The sequence below is a fragment of the Narcine bancroftii genome, chromosome 1 (assembly GCF_036971445.1).
Source record: "Narcine bancroftii isolate sNarBan1 chromosome 1, sNarBan1.hap1, whole genome shotgun sequence".
Taxonomy (NCBI): domain Eukaryota; kingdom Metazoa; phylum Chordata; class Chondrichthyes; order Torpediniformes; family Narcinidae; genus Narcine; species Narcine bancroftii.
In genome coordinates this window covers 159,983,461-160,000,111 of record NC_091469.1, presented here as the reverse complement: position 1 = coordinate 160,000,111, position 16,651 = coordinate 159,983,461, and the positions used below count along the sequence as shown (strand labels likewise).

Below are 16,651 nucleotides of genomic sequence, written 5' to 3'. Positions count from 1 at the left end.
GTTTGGAGTGGTCAAGAGGTACTTTTTTTTCATTCGACCTGAACCTGTCCTAAGGTTAGAAGTTTCTGGTTGCAAATTAAATCATTTTTGGAACAGGTATTAAAAGTGAATTTACCTTTTGATCCATTGTTGTTTTCACTAGGAAATATTAAGTCGATATCTTTAAGATTGAGATTGACTACGTATCAAATTGAATTTTTGTGTTTCTAAAAAGTGTTTCGCTATGACATGGAAATCTGATTTGGTTTTAGGGATGAAAAGATGGCACAATGAAATGAAAGCCTGTATTCCTTTGGAAAAGATTATTTATAATTTAAGAGATAAATATTTTTTCTTTGCTAAAGTTTGGAGCCCTTAACTATTGGTGTTAGAATTTGACCTCTCGGTCCGTTCCGACGGGTGCCACTGCTCCTGCAGCCAAAAAGTTTAAATGTGATTGTACTAGAGGTTGATCTCCTTTTTCTTTCTTTGTCGGTGGGGAAAGGAGGAGGAAGAGTATTAGTAGGGTGGTTTGGGTGGTGGGGGGGTGGGTTTGGTTTTTTAAATATAAAAAATTAATCACTCTATATCTGTATCAATATGTAGTAATTAATGAAATGTGATTTTAAATTTTAAATAAAATATTTTAAAAAAATGAAAGCAGCCTCTATCCTCAAGGACCCCCAGCACCCAGGCCATGCCCGCTTCTCTCTGCTACCGTCAGGAAGGAGGTCCAGGAGCCTGAAGACACACACTCAACGCTGCAGGAACAGCTTCTTCCCCTCTTCCATCAACTTTCAGAATGGACACCACCTCACTTTTTTCGCACTAATTTATTTTTAAAGAATGTATTTACAGAAATGTAACTTAGGGCAATTTTTCCATCTGTAATGGGAAACAGCAAATTTGGTGACACGTTCATGACCATTAGAATGAGTGTCAGGATTTATTGTTATAAACAAGTAAGTCATGAAATATGATGTTTTGTGGCAGCTTCACAGGGCAAACATTCATATTAAGAACCATCTTACAACAATAAATTAAAAAAAATTGTGCATGAAAAATCAGACAGTGTCTTCACTTCGTTGAGCGGGGAAGAAGTTGTCCTTGAGCCACTAGGTGCTCGTCTTCAAGCTCCTATACCTTTTCCCCGATGATAGCAGAGTGAAGGGGGCATGGCCTGGGTGGTGGGGGGGGGTCCTCGAGGCTCCTCTATAAGACACTGTCTCATGTCGATGTCCTTGATGGAGTGGAATCTGGTGCCGGCGATGTTGCAGGCCGAGTTCACAACCCTCTGGAGTTTATTCCTGTCCTGACCAGGCAGTGATGCAACTGTCCACAGTCCACTTGTAGACATTTTTGAGAATATTTGGTGACATATTGAATCTCAAACACCTCACAAAGGTTCCATTATTGTCATGTAATACTACATTTAAAATGTAACTTACATGAAATTCTTTTAACTTTGTCCACCCTAAGACAGACAGAGTCATCACTTTGTCCAGCGCCCCATGCAGAAATGAGGCCCAAGTGAGGAACGAACTTGCGACCCCTGGTTTACAAGACCAGTGCTCTAAGCGCTGAGCTAACGCTACTGGCGAGCCTTCTTCATGATTGCATCGACAAGGAGGCTCCAGGACAAATCCTCAGGGATGGGGACACCCAGGAATTTGAAGTTCGTGACCCTCTCTGCTGCTGAGCCCCAAGTCCACAATCATCTCCTTGCTGATGTTGAACCCAATTCCAATCCTAATGCTGCGTTCGGTTTGCTGTCGCCTCCGAGTTCTTGAGGCTGTTCTGTTTGCCTCAGTAAAGACTGGTTAGACCACACATGGAGCATTGTGTGCTTTTCTGGTCATCCCACCATGGGAAGGACAAACCTGGGTTGTTTAGTCTGGAGCAGCGGAGGCCGAGGGGAGACCCTGATAGAGCTTTATAAAATAATGGGGGCAGAGATGAAGGGTGTGTGGAGTTTATTGTCATATGAATAAGTACAATGTACAAATGCATTGAAATTCTTGCAAAGCTGCAGCTAAACTTGTACATAAAACAGTACAAGTTAAGATTTTTTTGGCAATGTACTGTAGCACAGTACACAGGCCATGAGCTAATTTCAGCTCATGAGCCTGTTCTGCCCAATTACACCAATTAACCTACAACCCTGTAGGCTTTTGGAGGGTGGGAGGACACCGGAGCAGCCGGAGGAAATAGGGTGGCATGTACCGTACCGTGGGGGGGGGGGGTGTGTTGTAGGTTAATGGGGTATAAATTGGGCGGCACAGTTGGCGTAACGGTTAGTGCAATGATTTTACAGCGCCAGCGATCGGGACCGGGGTTCAAATCCCGTGCTGTCTGTGAGGAGTTTGCACATTCTCCCTGTGTCTGTGTGGGATATCCCCTGGGGCTCCAGTTTCCCTCCACCATTCGAAATGTACCTGCGGGGGTGTAAGTTAATTGGGTGTCATGGGCTCATGGGCCGGAAGGACTTGATACCGTGCTGTATGCCAATTTTGTTTTAATTTGAAAAAGAAACCCACACAGGTCACGGAGAGAGCGTACAAACTCCTTACAGACAGTGGGGGATTCGAACCCAGGTCACCGTCACTGGAAAAGCCTTGCACTAATGGAGCCATAATTTAAAAATAAGGGAAGTATTCACAGGGGCAGTGAGCCCCAAGAAAATGTCAGGCGTTTCAATAGTGCAGATGGATCGTTGTTTCTGGAGCAGTTCATGGTCTAGGCTGTACACGGCGGTTCAAAGAGCCTGGTAGATAGTGGAGAGGCACTGTTCTTGAACCTAGAGGTGCTGGTCCACGGGCTTATGCCCGAAGGGAGTGGTGAGAAGAGATTGTGTCTGGGGCGATGGGGGTCCTTTACGTTGGTGAGAAAACACAAGAACTGTAGGGGCTGGAATCTTGAGCAGACGGCAAGAGGCTGGAGGGATCCAGTGGGTCAGGCAGCATCCATGGAGAGATCCATAGGAACTTCAGGGGCATATCTACGCAAAATAGCACCTATGGCAGGGATGGCCAGTGCATTGAAATAAACGGCGACAAGGAGGTCTCGCCAGAGCTGGACTTGGTGGCCGCCATGTTGTATTTGGCATTGTACAAGTTGAGAGTGAATGAGAGGATGAGGGAGAACGAGGTGGAAGGGTATACAGAGCATAGAATAAACAGGTGAGTGCTCCTTGTATGTCCATGGGGGGGGGGGGTGGATGGGGGTGGAAGCAGCAGCAATGATGGGGGAAGGAGCTCACTGGCACCCAGGGCTTGTGCCATGGCTGCCATACCCTAGATACACCCCTGAGGACCCTTCCTGAAAACTAAATTAGTAGGGGCAGTTTCCCCCACACTATCCTTGATCTCACCCCTTCCAGTCACAAGGAAGGATCCAGACCCAAATAGTTGACTGACTGTTTCTCTCCATGGACGCTACCTGGCCTGCTGTGTCCTCCAGCTTCCCGCTGGCTGCTTTCCTGAGGCAGGAGAGGGCCCGCAGGGTCCCCGGGTGCTAGCAGGGGTGGGTGGGCTGAGTGGCCTGCTCCGGACGGAGGTTCCTACCTTGAGGCATCGTGGTCACGTCCTTCAACAGGCTGCGTCTCCCACCCCGCGTCCGTCCGTGAGCACGCACTGACACATGGTAGCTGGTTCCAGGCAGGAGGTTCCCCACCACAAGCTCCTGTGCAAGAGAAAGATGGCAGATTCAATGCAGCACCCAGGGATCCACAATACAAAATGTACTGGGGGTGTGGGGGGAGGTGGGGGGAGGAAGGTGGGGTTTGGAAGGGGGGGTGGAGAGCAAGGTGGAGGGGTGGGATGGGTATGGGGGGAGATGGGGAGATGGGAGGTGCGTGCAGGTGGGGGGGTGGAGGGAGAAGTGGAGGGGTAGGATGAAAGTCAGGGGAGGTGGGGATGGGGGTTGGGGGCAGGTGGAGGAATGGGGGTGGGAGGGATGTTGACTATACAGTTTATCAGGAGGTGGGGGTGGGGTGGAGGTTGGGGGTGGGGGGGTGGGGGATGGGAAGGTGGGGTGGTGGGGAGGAGTGTTCACTAGGCAATAATCAGGAAGTATGGGGGGCGGGATGATCTCTGCAGAAAAACATCAGCAAGGTTATCTCAGTGGTTACAGCATCATAACCTGGGGTTCAAATCCCAAGCTGTCCATAACGAGTTTGTATGTGTCTCCCCATGTCTGCGTGGGTTTTTCCCGGGGGCTCCGGTTTCCTCCCACCATTCAAAACATACTGGGGGCGTAGGTCGATTGGGTGACATGGGCTTGTGGGGAGAAAGGGCCTTTTACTGGGCAGTATGTCTAAATTAAAAAATTAACTGGCAGTACGAGTTAAAATGCAGAATCAGTTTCATTAAAAGTGGCGTTCGGACAGGATAAAGAGCCTCTGTTAGACCGAATGAGGGTATTTGCGTGGCACGGGCTCGATGGGCCGAAGGCTCCTGTTCCCCGTGGTCCTGGTCGAGGTGCTTCCACGGATTCAACCCTGTGGCGGTGAAGGAAGATGGTCGTATTCCCCAATCAGGAAGGTGTGGGTGGTGAAGCTGCGGGCAGTGGCTGTTCTTGTTGCCCTGCCACCCTTGCCCTTGATAGCAGAAGTCACAGATCGCAAATCATAGGACATAGGAGCAGAAATAGTCCATTCAGCCTATCGAGTCTGCCCCGCCTTTCAATCACTCAGCCCCACTGGCCAGCCTTCTCCCCATAACCTTAGATGCCCTGAATAATCAGGAACCTACCAAACTCTGCCTTAAATACCTCCAATGACCCGGCCTCCACAACCACCTGGGGCAACAAATTCCACAGATTCCCCACCCTTGGGCTGAAGAAATTCCTCCACATCGCTGTTCTAAGTGGACACCGCTTGTCCTGAGCTTTCCCACCGTGGGTAAACAACTACTCTGCCCATTCGAAATATTTAAATGAGATCCTAGCTTGTTTGTCTCTCTAAATAAATGTTCATAAATGTTCGTGTGTGTAGAAGTAGATTTTAGAGTTGATAGCAGTGGAGACCAATGCCAACGCTCCATGATAGATCATGTGAAATAAAACCTGTGGGGCGATATTCGAGGTCTCCGATCGATGAATTTAGTTGACGCGTATATGGAGAGGAAGGGCTTGATAGGTTACAGAACAAGTGCAGGCAAATGGAACTAGCCCAGAAGGGCAACATGGTCGGCAGGTACAAGTTGGATTGAAGGGTCTTTTCTGTGCTGTGTGACTCCAGGACAGGAAACATTCTAGCAGGGACTTGATTTTCACCAATACTTACGTAGACCTGTGGATTCTTCACCCAGTCCTGTGAGAGACAAAAATATATTACACTAAAGGGATCTTCAATCTTGCGTTCACCACTTCAGCTGGCAGCACATTCCACACTCCCACCACTCTCATGTTCCCCCTAAACTTTTCCCCTTTCACCCATAACCCATGTCCTCTGGTTTGTATCTCACCGACCCTCAGTGGAAAAAAGCCGACCTACATTTACTCTGTCTACCCCCTCATAATTTTAAATACCTCCATCAAATCTCCCCTCATTCTTCTGCGCTCCAGGGAATAAAGTTGTTTAACCTGTTTAACCTTTCCCTGTAACTCAGTTCCTGAAGTCCCGGCAACATTCTAGTAAATCTTCTCTGCTCTCTTTCTATCTTATTGAGATCTTTCCAGTAGTTCGGTGACCAAAACTGCACACAATCCTCCAAATTTGGCCTCACTAATATCTTATGCAACTTTACCATAACATCCCAACTCCTGTACTCAATACTTTGATTTGTGAAGGCCAATATATCAAAAACTCTTTACAACCCTGTCCACCTGGTGACGCTACTTTCAGGGAATTAGGTATCTGTATTCCCAGGTCCTTCTGTTCTACCACACTCCTCAGTGCCCGATCATTTACTGTGTATTCCTTTCTTGGTTTCTCCTTCCAAAATGCAACACTTGTCTGCATTAAATTCCACCTGGCACTTTTCAGTCCATTTTTTCAGCTGGTTCAGATCCCTCTCCAAGCTTTGAAAACCTTCTTCACAGCCTCCAATCTTAATGTCATCGGCAAACCTGCTGATCCAATTGACCACATTATCATCCAGATCGTTGATATAGATGAAAAACAACAATGGTCCCAGCACCGATCCCTGAGGCACCTCTAGTCACAGGCCTCCAGTCTGAGAAGCATCATCCACCACGACTCTCTGCCTTCTCCCGACCTGCCATTGTCGAATCCGGTTCACAACTTCACCATGAATGCCCAGCGTCTGAACCTTCCTGTCTGACCTCCCATGCAGGACCTTGTCAAAAGCCTTACTAAAGTCCATGCAGACAACATCCACAGCCTTTCCTTCGTCAACCTCGAGAATATGATAACAGCAGGAAAGGAACTCTCTTTGAATTTGGAAATTTGTGGCTTTGAGCACATGTAATCGACCTCCCCTAAAGATTTCCCCACTCACTTTGTACATGCCCTCTGGCATGTGCTATTGTCACCCTGGCCGTCCACTCTCTCTAAGCCCCTCGTAATTTATATTGTTTTATTAAGTCACCTCTCATCCCTTGTCACTCCAAAGTGAAAGGTCCCAGCATGTGGCCTCATAAGACACGTTCTCCAATCAAGGCAAATCTCCCCTGCACCCTAAATCTATCTTCCCTTTCTTTCTTGGTTATTTAGTGGATTTCATCCAGTAGGCTGCCTGTAATAAGCGGGGACATGCAGCGACCCCCACACTCCAGCACTAACCTTGCTGCGATGGTCCAGGTTGAGCACCAGATCTTGAGCTGCTTTCTTGGGCGAGGCAACCCCATTGTTACCCACCTCTGTGTACAGCACCTGTGTGATTAGATTCACAGGGTTAGGGGAGAGATGACACCCTGCCTGGTTCCGCAACCTTCTATGCTTCCACTAGCATGTGCCCACCACATGCCCTCCTTTAAAAGAAACTCCCTGCCATCCCATCCCACTACCACTGGACAAGTGACCATTGTAGTGACCAGGACTACCACCAGCGGTTGTTGTTACTGGCTACTTTACTGACCTGTGACTCTGTCTATGACCAGTGACCAGGACATACATCATTGGCTTTACCCACGACAGTGACCACTGGCTCTTCCCATTGGCCAGGTCAGTGGCCATTGGCACTGCCCAATATCCAGGACAATGACCATTGGGTCCATGCTCGGTCCCCAGGTAAATACCCATTGGCTCTGCCTAGTATAATGCCCAATAGATCTGTACCAGTGCCCAGGACAGTGGCTATTGGTTCTGTGCTCAGTGCCCAGGATAATATCCATTGGCTCTGTGTCCAGAACAATGATCATTTGCTCTGTCCAGTGCCCAGGACAATGCCCATTGGATCTGTCAGTGCCCAGGATGATGCCCATTGGATCTGTCAGTGCCCAGGACATGCCAATGGGGCTCTGCCCAGTAGCCAGGACAATGCCCATTGGACCTCTCAGTGCCAAGACAATGCCCATTGGGCTCTGCCCCGTGCCCAGTACATGCCCATTGGATCTGTCAGTGCCTAGGATGATGCCTATTGGGCTCTGCCCAGTGTCCAGTACATGCCCATTGGGCTCTGCCCAATGCCCACTACATGCCCATTGGATCTGTCAGTGATGATGCCCATTGGGCTTTGCTTTGTGCCCAGGATGATGCCCATTGGACCTCAGTGCCAAGGATGATGCCCATTGGGCTCTGCCCAGTGCCCAGGACATGTCCATTAGATATTTCAGTGCCCAGGACATGCCCATTGGGCTCTGCCCAGTGCCCAGTACATGCTGATTGGACTCTGCCCAGTGTCCAGCACATGCCCATTGGATCTGTCAGTGCCCAGGGCAATGCCCATTGGGTTCTGCCCAGTTCCCAGATCATGCCCATTGGATCTGTCATTGTCCAGTACATGCCCATTGGACCTCTCAGTGCCCAGAACATGCCCATTGGGCTCTGCCCAGTTGCCAGTACATGCCCATTGGACTTCTCAGTGCCTAGTACATGGCTATTGGGCTCTATCCAGTGCCCAGGAAAGTCCAGAGGCATCTCCCTTCCTTCTGAATGAGAAGGACTCCCATCATCCTATTCCTTCATTTCTGGCACATTCATCACTCACGTTACCGTGTATCCAGTGAGTCTAGCATGCCAGCGTGGAGGTCTCCATCGGACTCGGAAGGCTGTGCAGTTCAAAGCTTCCAGCTGTACGTCCTGGGGTGCAGTCGGCCAATCTAATCCAGAGGAGACACTGGTTAAAGAGGAGACACGATGCAGACGCTGGAGTCTGTAGCTGCATGCTCTGCTGCAGCGTCTGTGCGAGACAAAATGGTCGAAGTTTCGGGCTGGAACCCTTCATCAAGGCTGAGAGTGTGGGCGAAGGGTTGGACAGGATCCAGGAGGGGTTTAGTGGATCAATGAGGAGCTCACAGGGAAGATTCAAGTCAAATCAAGTCATTTATTATCATCCAATTGTACGGATACAACCTGAGGAGACAGCATTAAAACATAGAACATTGATCACTACAGCACAGTACAGGCCCTTCGGCCCTCAATTTTGTGCTGAGCCATATATTCCTTAAAAAAAACTAAACCCTCCCTACCCCATAACCCTCCATTTTTCCTCCATCCATGTGCCTGCCTGAGTCTCATAAATGCCCCTAAGTGTTTCAGCTTCCACCATGGCAAAGCATTCCAGGCCTCCACAACTCTGTGTAAAAACACTTATCCCAAATGTCTCCCCTAAACTTCCCTCCCTTCACTTTGTACACGTCCTCTACTTTCATCCTGGGAAACAGGCGCTGGTTGTCCACCCTTTCTAGGCTTCTCATAATCTTGTAGACCTCTATTTAATCTCCTCTCATCCTTCAACGCTCCAAAGAGAAAAGTCCCAGCTCTGCTAACCTTGCCTCGTAAGACTTATTTTCTATCCTGATGCATCTTCTCTGTACCCTCTCCAGAGCTTCCACATCCTTCCTGTAATGAGGTAACCAGAATTGAATGCAATACTCAAAGTGGGGTCTCACCAGAGATCTGTAGAGTTGCCACATGACCTCTCGACTCTTGAACTTGATTCCTATATTAATGAAGCCCAGCATCCCATAGGCCTTCTTTATCATCCTCTGGTTCTTGAGGTAAAACAGGTATAACACACATACAGACCAACAATACATATGCAGCACAAGTATTCATCTATACAAATAAATAAATAAATAAATATTGTTTTCTACATATGAGAATCTCAGATCAGTTCCTTTGGTCGTTCTGCATTCTCACTGCCTGTGGGAAGAAGCTGTTCCTCAGCCTGGCGGCTCTGATCCTCCTCTATCTCTTCCCCAATGGGAGACACTGAAAGATACCGTGTCCAAGGTGGAAGGGGTCCTCAATGATTTTGTACACCCTCTTCAGACAATGATCCCGGTAGGTCACGTCATTAGGGAGGAGAAGGGAAACTCCAGTGATCTTCTCCGTCACCTGACTTATCTTCCACCCGAGCCCACTTTCTCTCCTGTGACAACCACCAATCATCTGCCTCCGTCCATCATCCCTCACCCCCACTGCCCCACCAATCACCTGCTGGCCCGCCCCTGCTTGAGACACTGACTCTCTCCCCTCTGCACCCTTAGTCCCGATGAACGACTCTGGGTGCAAAAATTCAACCTTTCCATGTCTCCCATGGATGTTGCCCGACCTGCCGAGTTCCTTCAGCGGAATGTGTGCGGTTAAAGGGGGATGCAATCGAGTGGTCTACCCCAGGGTTGGGTGAGGGGTGGTACCCACTCTCCCGGAACCTTGGGCAAGCAATGAGAAGCTGGAGGGATTCTACCTGCAGGTGAGTGATGCGTGGAGCACCACGGGGATCTATCAGGGAACTCCGCTCTTAGTGATTCTTATAAGTGTTCAAGACAAAGATGTAAAAGGTTGGGCCAGTAACTTTGCAGATGACATGAAGGTTTGGGGTCTTGTGGGTGGTGTAGGAGGTTGTTGTAGGTTACAACAGGATGGAGACCAGATGCAGAGTTGGGCAGAAAAGTGGCAGATGGAGTTCAATCTGGAGAAGTATGAGCCCATGCATTTTGGAAGGACAAACCTGAAGGCAGAGTACAGGGTTAGTGGTTAGATACTGAACCATGTTCTAATCCTAAGATCTCTTCAAGCTCACCACATAGGTTAATTAGGTAGTTAAGAAGGCATACGTTCCACTGGGCCTCATTAGTCCGGAGAGTGAGTTCAGAAGTTGTGGGGTAATGCCACAGCTCTGGTGAGACCACACTTGGAGTATCGCACTTAGTTCTGGTCAACTCATTAAAGAAAGGATGTGAAAGCTTTGGAGAGGGCACATAGGAGATTGGAGAACTGGTCTCACGAGGCAAGATCAGCAGAGCTGTGACTTTTCTCTTTGGAGCGTAAAAGGATGAGAGAAGACTTGATAGAGGTCGACAAGGTTATGAGAGGAATAGATAGGGTGGACAGGCAGCGCCTGTTCCCCAGGGTGAGAGATGCAAATACAGAGGTCATCTGTACAAAGTGAAAGGAGGAAAGTTTTGGAGAGATGTCAGGGGTTAGTATTTTGCAGATGGGAGCCTGGAATGCATTGCCTGGGATGGTGGTGGAGGCTGAAATATTAGGGACATTTAGGCACCTGGATGCAGGAAAAATACACGTGGGAGGTAGGAAGGTTTAGTTTGTGAGTACGTTTATAGTGGGGGCGGATTTGCTGGATAGATTTAAGAGAGAGTTGGATAAGGCTCTTGTGGGTAGGGGAGTTAAGGGTTATGGGGATGAGGGTGGGATTGGTTATTGAAAGATAAAGATCAGCCATGATCCGATAAACGGCGGTGCTGGCTCGACGGGCCAATTGGCAGACTCCAGAACCTATTGTCTATTGTCTATAAAGACATTGTGGGCCAAAGGGCCTGCATTAGGCTGCTATGTTGGAGGTTGAATACGGAACAGTCCAGCATAAGAAGAGGCCCTTCAGCCCACAATGTCTGCACAGAAGATGATGCTCAACTGTTTTTCATGATCCACATCCCCTGCACAATTATACATTGGCTGATTGTATCTGCATCCACCACGACCCTAGCAGCCTGTTCCAGATTCCCACCACTCTCTGTGTAAAATACTTGACCTTATCTTTACCTCCTACGGATGTTGCGAGACCTGCTGAGTTCCTCCAGCGTTTCTGTGTTTTTACTACAATCACAAAATGAGACTTCCCTCTCTGCCTTCCTCAGGGACCGCTCCCACCGTGACTCCCTAGCCCACTCCTCCATTCCACCCACTCGCCTTCTTGGCACCTACCCCTGTGACCGCAGGAGATGCTCCACTTGTGTCCACACCTCCTCCCTCAGCCCCAATCAAGGTCCCAAACAGCCCTTCCGAGTGAAGCAGCACTCCACTTGTGAATCTGCAGGAGTCGTCCACTGCATCTGTCGTGGTCTCCTCTGTACTGGAGAGACTGGGTATAGACCGGGATCTCCCGGTGGCCTCCCATTTCAATTCCCCAGCCCATTCCCATGCTGACATACACTGTCAGACTGAGACCACCCGCAAATTGGAGGAACAACGCCTCATCTACCGACTGGGCCAACCAGATGGCTTTATCATCGACTTCTCCAGTTTACGTTAGCACCTCCCCCCTCATCTTTCCCTCTGTCTCTCCCCTTTCCCCTCTGTCTCCTTTACCCCAGCTCTGCATTCACAGATCCAAACCCCCACCCCCCCCCCACCCCCGATCAATTCTCACCTTTCACCTCTCCTGGCCTCCTCTCTATCTTCAATGAATACCCTTTGTCTGTTGGGCTGATTTTCTCCCCCACCCCTTTCTTTTAATTCAGGTCCCTGCCTGTTCTTCACTCACACCTTGAGATAGGCCTCAGGCCTGAAACAACTTTACCACCTAAGGACGCTGCAAGACCAGCTGAGTTCTTTCTGTGTTTTTACCACAATCACAGCATCTTTTGTGTTCCTCTATTTTTAAAATACCCCCCTCCCCCATGTCTCCCTTCAAATCTCCCCCTCGAGCCTTCAAGTTCAAGTTTACCGTCATCTGATTGTACGAGCACAACCCAACGAAACAGCGTTCTCCAGTCCTTGAAAGATTGAGCAGATTAGGTCTTTATTCCTTGGAGTGTAGAAGATTGAGGGGGGATTTGATAGAGGTATTTAAGATTATGAGGGGTTAGATAGAGCTGATGTGGATAGGCTTTTACCATTGAGAGTAGGAGAGATTGGAACAAGAGGTTGTGAGTTCAGAGTTAAGGGACAAAAGTTTAGAAGTATCACAAGGGGGATCTTCTTCACTCAGTGAGTGGTGGCTGAATGGAATGAGCTTCTAGCGAAGTAGTGGCAGCAGGGTCCATTTTATTATTGGATCGGTATATAGATGGGAGGGGAATGGAGGGTTATGGGCAGGGTGCAGGTAGGTAGGACTAGAGGAGGGGATTTGGTTCAGTGTGGACTAGAAGGGCCTAGATGGCCTGTTTCCCTGCTGTAATGGTTGATGCAAAACACGCAGACACACAACCAGACATAACACATGTACAGGCAAACAATACACACACAAGACAAATATTCAAATATACACATAATCAGGGGTGACTAACCTTTCAATGTTTAATTTAGACACACATACCCAGGGTGTAGGTTCATTGGGCGGCACGGAGTCATGGGGTGAAATGGCCTTTTACCGTGCTGTATGTGTAAATTAAAAATGAAAATATAAAATGTCAGCCAACCCCTGAAATAAATTAATATTGTTTCATGAATGAGTATCGGATGGTCAATGTGAGCAGTTCCTGTGTCCAACACATGCCCCCCAGTGTGTGATGTTTCGTGGGCCAAATGCAGGCAAGCCAGGTTGTCACCTGAGTGGGCATGGACAGGTGGGGCTGAAGGGTCTGCTGCCTCACACAAACCTGATCTCTTAAGGGTGGGTGCCGAGCAGTTGAATGGTGGGGTGGGGGGGTGTTGGGAATGTGTCCACTTGAACTGGCGTGGGGGGGTGGGCGGGTGGGGGATGAACACTGGCCCTGGGCTACCCCCAGCACATCAATGTCGATCCCAGCACCTCCCCAACCTCCCTCCCCCACCATCTCCTGGAAGGTCCAAGGGGGGAGAATGGTGCTTCCAAAAGTGCAAAGAATACAAACCTCTTTCTTCTCTGCTTCATCCACCCTTCCTCGACCTCAACTTATTAAAAGGTCGAAGACAATACAATAATGGGGGCCACCAAGGCCCGCTCTCACTAGAGGTTGGCCACCCCTGACATAGGCGCTATTGTCCATAGATCACAAGTTGACCACAGAAGCAGGCCACTAGGCCCATCGAGTCTGTTCCGTGACTCTACACTAAGCTGAATTATGCTCACACCTAGTTCCAATTTCCAGCCCCTTCCCCATATCCCTTGGAACCCTCACTAATGAGATACTTCTCCATTTCCTGATTAAATTCTCCCAGTGATCTGGCCTCCACTGCTTTGTGCGGCAGTGAGATCCACAGATCCACGACCCTCTGACTAAAGAAGTTCTTCCTCCTCTCTGTTCTAATTGAATAACTTCTGATTTTAAGTCTGTGACCCCTTGTCCTTGATTCACCCACCAAAGGAAAAATCTTATCCGCATTCACTCTGTCAAAACCTTTCAATATTCGAAATGTTTCTGAGATCCCCCCTCATTCTCCTATTCTCCAGCGAATACAACCCAAGAGCTGTCAAATGTTCCCCATACGCCAGCCCCTGCATTCCAGGAATCACCCTGGCAAATCTCCTCTGCACCCTCTCCAACAACATCACATCCTTTCTAAAATAGGGGGCCCAAAACTGTACACAGTACTATAATAGGGTCTTACCAGTGCCCTATAGAGTCTCATTAACACCTCTCCACTCTTGTATACTACTCCTCGTGAAATGAATGCTAGCATAGCATTCGCCTTCTTCATGACCAATCCCACCTGGGCATTAACTTTTAGATAGCTCTGCACAAGGACGCCCAGGTCTCTGCACCTCCGAGGATTGAATTTTATCCCCATCCAGATAGTATCTACCTGGATTATTTCCACCGGCCAAAATGTAGAAACACTTCTCAACATTGTACTTCATCTGCCATATATTTTCCTGAACTCCTAATCTGCCCCTGCTTTCCACCTCAAAAGTTCAATTGACCCCTCCCCACGTTTATTGACCTGCAGGCCTTTATCGACCTCTTGGATAGTCCCATCGACCACTTTGGAGCTCCCTGCTTTAAACCCATCCTATTCACGTATCCATCCAATATTTCTGCAACATTGCAATGGCGCCTGCCTCATCCACCTCATCCAGCTGCTATTTCCTTACACCTGCCACCCTCTGTGTTGTCAAGTTACCCCTCGGGTCTCTTTAAATCTATCCCCTCCTCACTCTAAACCTGTGTCCTCTGGTTACTGATTCCCCCATTCTGGGAAATAGACTGTTCTTTCAGGTAATCATTAAATCCTTTAAAAAAAATTTTTACCTACAAAACACGGAAGAAGCCAATTCCAGTCCTCGAGCCAATTAAAGCGGATTGACCATGTTTCAAACAGTGGGAGGAAACTGGAGGCCGCATGCAGACAGGGGGTGAATGTACAAATTCCTTACAGACAGCGTGGGATTCAAACTCGGTGTAACAGCGTTGCGCTAAGTGTGCCTTCCGATCTGTTCTTCTCGGGGATCTGTCTACCTCTCTGAGATCACCGCGCTTCAAGGAATAAAGCCCCGGCCTGCTCAACCTCTCCCTGTAGCTCAGGCGCCCCCCACCCCCCCGCCCCCGAGACCTGGCAACACCGTCACAAATCTTCTCAAGACTCTCTCCAGCTCCCCTGAGGCACGGTGACCAAAATTGAATACAGTCCTCCAAATGGGGGTGTAGGGGACTCAAACAACAACAGGACTCCCAACTCCCATAGTCAATAATCTGACTGATGAAGGCCAACGTGCCAAAGGCCTTTCTGAATTTCTCTACCCCCCCTTCTTCCTGTGATGACGTTTTCGAGGTGCAATAAAACCCCTGGCATCCAGCACCTATGGGGATTGGTAGATGCCAGATAAGTGTATTTTCCGGTTGCTTGAGATTGCACATCGAGAATGCTAGGGTGCGCTAATTTTAAACCTGTATTTTTAATTGATTTATTTTTGCCAGTTGCTTGAGGCTGCCGGTTCCTTCAATCCTGGATAGTGGGGATGTTACTGCCCTAAATCTCTCTGATCTGCAACACTCCCTAGATCTCTGCCATTCACCGTCTCAGTCCTATCCAGGTTAGTCCTTCAGGAATGAAACACCTCATATTTGTCTGTATTAAATCCTGTCACCTTTCCAGACTAGTCAAGATATTGCTGCAAATTTTGGCAACTGTCTTCACTCTCATCCATACTGGGCACTTTAGTGACACCCTCAAACTTGGTGATCATACCCCACACATTTCTGTCTCAATCCTTGACGTGGATGACAATCTGTAGGTCGGGGAAAGTCCTGGCGTCCATCTGCGTTCTCCCTGCAGGCCGGATGAAAACTCCCGCCCCCCCACCTTCCTCCCACCCATTGACCCCCCTCCCCCCACCTTACCTGGTCTCCGCTGGGGGCTCCCGTCCCGCTTCGAAGCTGCTGTCTGCCAAGCGAAGAGGACCAGGAACAGGATAGGCAGCCGATGCCACCAGCCGGCCTGGGCACCCATCGCAGAACTAGCTCCGGAAATGTGGGCAGCGGTGGTGGGGAGGGGGCAGAGGGGAGAAACTGTAGCTCCTCCTCAGAATCTGGATCTGGGGAGTGCAGGAAGCCGGGAATCTCCAGCGGGAGAAGAAGGGGGGTTGGGTGGGGAGGGGGGGGTGGTGGTGTTGCTTGACTGCGGGATTCCGGGTGAGATAAAAGAACAAGAGAGGGCAAGGGCTCTGCGGCTCGTCAGACTTGCTATCGGGTCAAAGACAGTCTCTCCAGGAAAGGAGTGTCCTAGGAGCTAAGGAGATAAGTGAAGTTTAATCTGGTGCTGATGACCAGATGAAGCAAAGTTTGGGAGCACGCGATTTAAAGCAACATCGCCCACTCAAGTTGATCCTTTGAAAGTTCCCTTCAGTCAGGCACAAGTCTATTTGAAGAGTCAGCCAGCAAATTAAAGCCACTTCCTGGGCTGGTCAGCATTAATGTCTGAGAGAAGATGCAAAATGATTCCAAAACTTAGGTGTCTGACTTTAAACCCCTTGAACATCTAGTCATGAGTTCCCAGCTTGGCATTGATCTGGGGTCAGAGGGTGGCCTTCTCCCTGGAATAAGATACAGCAGAGTTTGGAGGTGCCTGACACCTCCCTGCGATCTCAGCTGCTCTGGAGCCTGTGTGGTTCTTTGGAGGTGTGGTCAGACTTGCTCCAGCTCTCCTCTGTTTTCAGTAGTACAGGCTGGGGGAAAGATCAGACAGTGTGTGGGTGCCCACGATGGAAGAACAACCAAAGGGGAAATGCGATGGGCTGCAGGTGGACGCTGTGGTTGTAGTAAACACACAGCGTTTACTACGCTGGAGGAACTCAGCCGCCTCTATAGGAGACGAAGATGCATTACTGGCTTGAGCCCTTCTTCCAAAATTCATGTCGGAAGCTTGATCCTGCAGGTCGCCCGTGTCAGGAGCTCGGACCTTTAAAACCGTCAGGGCCAAAGAGGGAGACCTGAGTCCCTGAGC

At 49.1% G+C, this 16,651-nt stretch overlaps 1 protein-coding gene across 2 annotated transcripts in view; it reads right to left on the bottom strand.

Annotated features, from left to right (window-relative positions):
• Positions 1-15,932, bottom strand: part of LOC138735555 (pikachurin) — a 99,357-nt gene extending 83,425 nt beyond the window's left edge. For both annotated transcript variants that reach the window (XM_069883579.1, XM_069883582.1), the window contains exons 1-5: positions 15,550-15,932; positions 8,096-8,202; positions 6,725-6,814; positions 5,264-5,290; positions 3,543-3,660 (exon numbers count right to left, since the gene is read on the bottom strand). In XM_069883579.1, coding sequence (XP_069739680.1) covers positions 3,543-3,660; positions 5,264-5,290; positions 6,725-6,814; positions 8,096-8,202; positions 15,550-15,658 — 451 coding nt within the window. In that variant the 5' untranslated portion in view covers positions 15,659-15,932. The remainder of the gene's footprint in view (positions 1-3,542; positions 3,661-5,263; positions 5,291-6,724; positions 6,815-8,095; positions 8,203-15,549) is intronic.
• Between the last annotated feature and the right edge of the window lie 719 nt (positions 15,933-16,651).